Raw genomic sequence first — 7,748 nt, 5'->3', positions numbered from 1 at the left:
TTGAATGACGACAAATTTAAGGACTTTAAACTATATATAGCTTAACTCTAAAAACTCCCATAACTTTGTGGGTCACTTAAAGATGGGCCTTTTTGATAATTATGTTTATATTACTGTTAATGATACTATTTAATTTTTAAAACACATGATTCTCTTTTTCTTTTTTTTTTGGATAATCCTAATGATTCAGGTATTATAACCGTTGAAATTTTATCACATTTTAAATAGGATACTTTTCAATAGAATAGAAACTATTTTGTGAATAAATAAATAAATAAAATATTATTTTAAACGATCAAAAATCTTGATAAGATAGAATCTGCTTTGTAAATACGTCATTATTGCCTTTTATTTTCAAAAAACTTTCTAAATAGGAATTTATTTCATTAACTTATAATATTATCATTTCTAAATAAGTAATTACTTTACTTAAATACTACCAAAATAATAAAAATGTAAGGATCAAAGTAATAGTTAATATTATATACGTATATTATATGCATTTGCATATAATGACTCTTGATTTTCTCCCCTGCATAGAGTACATGCAAAAAAAAATATATTACCACTATACATACACTAGCAAAAAAAAATCTGGGGAAGAAAATGAAAATTTATTATGTAAATTTCATCATTGGTAAAGGTAGTTTGATACATTGGATTCTTGTGTTCTTAAAGAAAATATATAATAAAATAAAGACCCGCATATTTTATGAAATCAATTGTTCTTTTCCTCATAGATGCATCTTTAAGGACCCATTTTTATAAACATATAATAAAAAAAGGGAAAGCTGAAATGATTATGTTAGGACCAATATAAACATTTAGTACTAATAATTTAATAAAATGTTACACCATATAAATAGAGAAATGTTACATTTGCCTATGGCACACCTATAGATTTGTAATAGAGAAATGTTACACCATATAAATAATACCATATAAATAATAAACATGCAGAACTTAGATATGAAACTATATAATGCATTCATTCTTTCTAAATTTAACAGATAAGACCTATAAATAGGTGTTAAAAACCAAAACCAAATCTGGTAAATATTTTCTCAAACCATGAGAAGTAGAAAAGAAATTAAAATTAACTATCACAAAAGATCTTGTCTTGAAACAAGTAATAGAAAATTCAGTTTGTATCAGCTATTAACTCTGCTGTTTAAATGTAAACCCAAAATAAAACAGCAGGATCCATTTCCAGCACAACACAGACACCCTTAGTTGCAAGCCACCGCATTGCTAGCCACTTCTGCCACATCAATAGGTGGTTCCTCCACATTCTCCACTGCCTTGCCACCAGCACCTTTTCTCTTCTTCTTTGGAGGCTCCTCCTCATCATCCTTCTCCTTAATCACTTCCAAGACTTCTTCACCTGAATCAGAGGCTTTTGAAACATCACTCTCCTCCTCTGGCTTTAGATTGTCATCACTTTTAGTGCTTGATTCTTCAGCACTCTCTGCCATTTCTTCAGCCTGACGCTGCAGTGATTCTATCACACCCATCATCTCCCTGTTAACCTGTTAAAACAAAAATAACTCAAATAAGAACCTTTATAGACTAGTCAACATTGTCATACTAAAGATTTGCAACAAAAATTAAGAATTTCAAATAAGTTTCAAGAAAAGCTGGTAAATTAGGAATACAATTAAAAGTAACTCAATAAGGAATCAGTTTGAAGTTTAGTAATCCATTCCTCATTTGATTGGCACAAATATAAAATCTTGATAAGAAATACAGTAATTATTAATAACATTATAAATCATGAAATCCAATAGCTAAGAAGGCTATTAACACCAACTTCAAATCAGGCAGTTTTTTCATAAAAACCAATTTAAAAATATGGGCAGTAATACCTGTGGATTCTGGAGATAGTCAGCTATATCGGTTGAACAGGTAGGGCATTTCATGATGTTCTTCTGTGTACGCAAAGTACGTCCACTTTTAGTGTTCCTATTCCTGATATAACTCTGGCCAGAAAAAGCACCCTCCAGACAACCTTTGCAGAAGTTGTGAGCACAAGGTGTAGTGAGAGGGGAAGCCAACACCTTGCAACAGATATTGCAACCAAACTCTGCAAAAACAATTAAACAAGATGCAAAACTGTATCAACTTACAAGTCTACACTACTATATTGTGCTTCTAACAACAATTTTCAATTAACGGCTTCAAAAAGGCTAATAGTTGTCACCAAGGATCCTGTACCTTTCAATAGCCTGTCCTTGATTTTAAAGGACACCTTTTGTGCTTTTGGCTTGACAACTTTTATTTTTGTTGGATCAAAAGGATCCACAACATTCATAGGCTTCTTACTTAGTGGTGGAGGCTTCTTCCACAACCAGCAGCCCTTTTCCTCCTGAAATTTAGCCAAATGCACATATTGAGAAGTCTTTCAAAATCTATAGAACAGCAAAATTGGGGATAAAAACTTCCACCTAGCAAACTATTTATCCGAGATTACAATTGTGATTATCATTACTTACAAAGTAGAAAAGTAAAGTCTAGAAAACAATGAAGAAATGTAATGAGCAAATGTGAAAGAAACAATAAGACATCAAGAAATCTAAGAAAGGCAAATTAGTAAATAACATGGCTTACATCAAAGTCCCAAGATGGGTCACCCTTTCTTTCAGTTACATCAACTGCACCTTTAAACTCCTTGATGGTAGGAAGCTTACGGGGACGGTCACCAGTTAAGTCACTGCAGATCAATAAAACAAATTCAAGTGATCAGGCTACTACTTCCACTTGTAACATTAATACAAACATGCTGGAAACATAAAAACTGATGGACTAAAACTAACCTTGTCCATGGGGCTGGCTCATTGTCACACCTAACAAACAAGTACCTGCAAACCTTGTGACCCTATCAAAGAAAGATTAACCATCAATAACAAAGCTTGAACAATTGATAATACATTAGGTCTACCTTAGTTAAATTAATGCAATGAAAGATTATTAGAAACATGAATCATACTTACTTGCTGTCCAACTTTGCGCCAGCATTTCTCAATTCTATAAACCCCATCATATCTCACACCAGCTTCAGGTGCATAATTGGAACGTTTTTCCTTGTGGGACCTAAACCAAATAAACAAATCAATAAACAAAATATCATGCCAATTCACACAAATAATCACATAACTTCACATTGAAATTGGAAATTCAACAGATATGGAATCAATCAATTGAAATAAATTCATGATTAATCAAAACAGACCTTACAACACGAACTGGATAGCCTTTTTTGCAGCTGACTCTCAAAGCCTCATTCATGTTCTCAAACTGCTGATCAAAGGACTGATTTTTGTTGGTACGTTTGTTACCACTGAGATCCCTTCCACCACTTCCAGTATACAGGAACCACTCACCATGGTCTTCATCATCAACATATCCACCAGAAAGAGCAACAGACTGAGCACCATGATTACTCTGACCAGCAATCCCAGCAACATGAGGAAAATGAGCTCCCCACTGCCTGCATTCCATCCTATCCTCCCAAGTATCACCAACAAGAACCCCGCGGTTCCTGTTTGGATCATTCTCAGCAAGGATCGGTCCAAAATGGTCTTTTGGAATTGTCACAAAGATTTTACCACTGCATGCATTAGCCTTGCCTGTTTTCTTGGCTCTTTCAGTTGTGTAGCATTGATCAGGGCGCTCGTCATTATGAACAACCTGATAAACTTTTGGAGCAGAGCTTCCCCCAACATTTTCCGATTTGGCCAACTTGGCCATACGAATTGCCATGGCCAACTGAGCATTGATCCTTGGATTACTCGCCATCTTGGCTGGAATTGCAGTCCTACAATTTGAGCAAGTGCGCTTTCCTTGCCCAACCCATTTTTGAAAACACTTCAAACAGAAATTGTGCCCGCATGGAGTCTGAATCATCATCATCAATGACAACATAATCAATTTCATTTTCAATTTCAAAAAACAATAATAATAATCAAAAGACCAATTAACCTTCAAAAGGATTTACTTCAGATAACATGATCAAAACAAACAAACATTCAAAATTATCAATAATAATTTTAATAAAACTAAATGTTCTTCAAAACTTGAATTAAGATCAAATTGTCGAGGAAAAAAAGACAATTTTAACAAATACTAATACAAATTTAACACAACCAAATTTTCTTCAACACACTTCACTTCAAATCAAATAGTCATAAACATCAATTTCAGTGTCAAAAATTAAATTTAACAAAACCAAATAATCATCAGCATGCTTCACTCCAGATCAAAACGTTCAAAAACTTGATCAAAACAAAAGACAACCACAAATCAATTCCAATACCAACAAATATCTTCAACACTTCACTTAAGTTCGAATCATTCATAAAATTTGATCAAACAAAACAGCAAATCAATTTCATTTTCATAAAAAAAAAAATCAACAAAACTAAATGTTCTTCAGGAAGCATCACTTAAGATCGAATCATTCAAATAAACTAACCAAAGCAAATTTGTTTACCTAAACCAATCAATTCAATTTCATGAGTATAACAAAACGTAACTGAAAATCAAGAAAATAAAAACCTAAAATACAACAAATTTCAACCGGTAAATAGAACAAAAAAAAAACAAAAAGGTAAAAAAATGAAAGAAACTTACAGTAACAGGCCTCTCAAGCAAAAACATACAGGTAGAACAATTCAAACCGCTATGAAAGATATCCATCACACCATTCCGCTTAGTCGCGTTATTCTCCTCAACCGGCTTCACCGATCCACCAACAAGCTCCTGACGCTTCTTCGCCTTCTCCACATCAGTAAGCGAATCATCATTCTCAATAGCACGTATCGCAGAAACAAGATCGCCGGCAACAGACGGAGCCGGAGCAGACGCAACCGCATTCTCAACCGGTAGAACACAATCACTACACTCCCAATCAACAACACTAACCGGAACAACAGGCAAACACGGCACATGCCATCTTGATCCACAAGTTTTGCAGAAAAGCGAGTCAGTTTCAAGAGGCGTCTGTTTGCACGCCATGCAAACTCCGTCGGCGTTGCAGGGAAACTCGGTGACGGCGGTGTTGCCGTTACCGTTACCGTTACCGTTGAGTAGTTGTTCCGCCATTGATGTCACTGAAAGTTCTCTTTGTTTTTCTCTTTCTTTTCTGTTGTTATGGGTTGTTGAAAAGTGATGTAATATAAGGGACTTTTTCTCCCTTTTTATAGCGATTTTTTATTTTATTTTTTTTTAAGATTTTTTTTTTCACTCGCGAGGGAATCGCGGCTTTTGAATTTTTTTTGTTTTTTTCTTTTTCCCACTCTTTTTTCTATTTCCCTCTCTTTATACCTTATTTGATTTATTTATTTATTTTATTATTTGTTCTGTTCAACGTATGTTAATTTATTAGTATTTTATTTACTGTGTGTATATCTATTATCTAGTCACTTTTTATTTTTTAAGTTATTTTTTTATTAAACTACTATAACTGTTGTTTATTCATAATTGGAAAATAAGTGGTTAGAAAATTATTCATTGCATTTATTAAATTTGTCTATTTGAATAGGCGTATATAATTTATGACTATAACGTTATCCAAGTTCATGAACAGGCGCGTATCTCTTTTATTATCTTTTATTATATTAAAAATAAAATTCAGTCAAAAAAATATATTGAAAATAAATTAAAGTTGATTTTTTTTATTAAAAGGAAATGTGAAACTAAAGGATATGTGGAAACTATTTTTAGAGAATGATATAGAAAAGAAACAAAATTCGATCTTTATAGAGTTTGAAAGAATGGATTTATGAACAAATTCAAAGAATTCGAGTTAATAGTATAAATAGTATAAATGGGAAAATACATTAAAATAATAAAATTAAAGTGAAAATAATAAAATTAAAGTGATTGAAATATCATATTTTTTATTTCTAATAGAATTTAATTTATATATATTGTTAAGGACAAATGATAAGCTAAAAAAACAGAACAAACAAGATTAGGTAGGTGTACATTGATGGGGTTGATCGGATATTATCTAACTCGTTATCTAACTTATTAAAATTTTAATGAGTTTGACCAATCGGTATTTCCCGGTCTAAGGTGAACTTAATCGACTTGCTCATTTATAAGTTGGATTTGCGAATTGTGTTTTAAATATAAAAAATTCAATTATAAAAAAAATTATAACACAATCCAATACGATTACACTAATTTCTAACACTCAAATGGGATGAATTACACCATATAATATCTAATAAAATTCATCTAAATGTCATAACATTTGATAATGGTAAAAAATCATAAGACACATTATTTTCATAAAATACGTACGCCAGAAATTATAAAAAATAATATTTAGTCTTAAAATTAAGTAAACTCATTGATCTAGTAGTAGTATTAGTGATGAATGACGTTTTTTGACAAAATTGTGGTTAATAGTGATATATAATTTTATATTTTAATTAAAAATAATAATTTTAAAAAATCATTTGTTACGAGTTGGATTAGGTATACCCGTAAATTATTGGGTTTAGATAATTTATTGATTAGTTTTTGATCTTACCTGATCAGGAGGGCCTTCCAAGGTCTTGGTGAATGGGCCAGAGAATGAAATGAGAGGGGGGTGTACCTGCAAGGTGCTCCAATGCTTAAGTCAGAAAAGGTACAGAATGAGGTTATCAGAGTGTGAGTTAGAATACCTGCCCCTTTGCCATGAAAGGGGTTGATCTTACCTGATCAGGAGGGCCTTCCAAGGTCTTGGTGAATGGGCCAGAGAATGAAATGAGAGGGGGGTGTACCTGCAAGGTGCTCCAATGCTTAAGTCAGAAAAGGTACAGAATGAGGTTATCAGAGTGTGAGTTAGAATACCTGTCCCTTTGCCATGAAAGGGGTATTTATACTGAGCCCCCAGCGCTGGGCCAAGGCTCCTAATGGGCTGGATTAGCTAGGCCCAAGGAGGAGCTGCCAGGGGACGCGTCAGAAGCGTTAAGACCTAGACCAAGGTCTGCCCCCTGGTCCAACTGCCCCTATCCCTAAGGAGACAATATAGGGGAGTTGGGTGACGTGGTAAGTGAGATGCCGTTATGGCTCTGCCCGACACAACTTAGGTGTCCGCGACGTGGGTTGACGATAAGTGGATGGAGATCATATGAGGAGGGCCCGGTCGTTGCCCGACACGTATTTAAGGGGCCGGGGAGACGTTCTTCGGGCGGACGGTCGTTCACCTGACGTGTCCTCGTGGTCGTTTGGACATGGACTTGGCGAGCATTGGGCCGTGCCGTGCCTAGTGTCATGGCCCAGTCCAGAACAGGAGCCCCCCAAGTCGAGTCTCTGAGCCAGAGAGATGACTTATGTTTCAACTAAGGGTTCCCCGAGATGATGGGGAAGCTTGATCGTTAGACAGGTGAGGTTGTAACAGACCTATTCATGACTGACCTTTTCTCCGGGAATGTCGGGGATGGAGGTGATCGGTTGGTCTGCACCTTCCTTGTAGTAGACGTGGGTATGACGCGGGGAGGTGGCGTCTTGGTGAGTCGAGGAGACGGATAGGTGCTCGGGTCGTTTCAGTTTCTTATCTTTGATAGACGTGTCTCAGAATTAGTGGCGTCGCTTCGTTTCGTGTGCAAAGACGGCGTAGGCAGGCTAGGCAATGATGACCTAGTGTGTTGGTCCACGTGCCAAGCCCTATAAAAAGGGGTTGAGTAACTTCATTTCCACTTTTTTCGCTCACACGTTCACCGGAGTTCTCCACATTCTCTCTCGTTTGCTCGCTC

General features: G+C 35.2%; 1 protein-coding gene across 1 annotated transcript; it reads right to left on the bottom strand.

Moving 5' to 3' along the window:
- Positions 1 to 963: 963 nt before the first annotated feature.
- On the bottom strand, positions 964 to 5,169 carry LOC127117470 (E3 ubiquitin-protein ligase ORTHRUS 2). Its single transcript, XM_051047496.1, has 8 exons — positions 4,630 to 5,169; positions 3,230 to 3,894; positions 2,991 to 3,090; positions 2,814 to 2,875; positions 2,608 to 2,710; positions 2,215 to 2,365; positions 1,866 to 2,083; positions 964 to 1,529 (listed from the first exon to the last, which is right to left on the bottom strand). The coding sequence occupies exons 1-8, from the start codon at positions 5,098 to 5,100 to the stop codon at positions 1,230 to 1,232; spliced, it is 2,070 nt and encodes a 689-aa protein (XP_050903453.1). The 5' UTR covers positions 5,101 to 5,169; the 3' UTR covers positions 964 to 1,229.
- Positions 5,170 to 7,748: the final 2,579 nt, after the last annotated feature.

This window comes from Lathyrus oleraceus, chromosome 2 (genome assembly GCF_024323335.1).
Source record: "Lathyrus oleraceus cultivar Zhongwan6 chromosome 2, CAAS_Psat_ZW6_1.0, whole genome shotgun sequence".
NCBI lineage: Eukaryota > Viridiplantae > Streptophyta > Magnoliopsida > Fabales > Fabaceae > Lathyrus > Lathyrus oleraceus.
Note: the sequence above shows the minus strand (reverse complement) of the source record. Positions and strands in the feature narration are given on the sequence as shown.

Excerpts from the sequence above, each read along its gene's own strand:
- LOC127117470 (XM_051047496.1), bottom strand. The coding sequence starts at position 5,100 with ATGGCGGAACAACTACTCAACGGTAACGGTAACGGTAACGGCAACACC. Across the intron at positions 3,091-3,229 it reads TATCCAGTTCGTGTTGTAAG|GTCCCACAAGGAAAAACGTT; the intron begins GTCTGTTTTGAT and ends TATTTGGTTTAG. Across the intron at positions 2,084-2,214 it reads CAAGGACAGGCTATTGAAAG|AGTTTGGTTGCAATATCTGT; the intron begins GTACAGGATCCT and ends TTGTTTTTGCAG.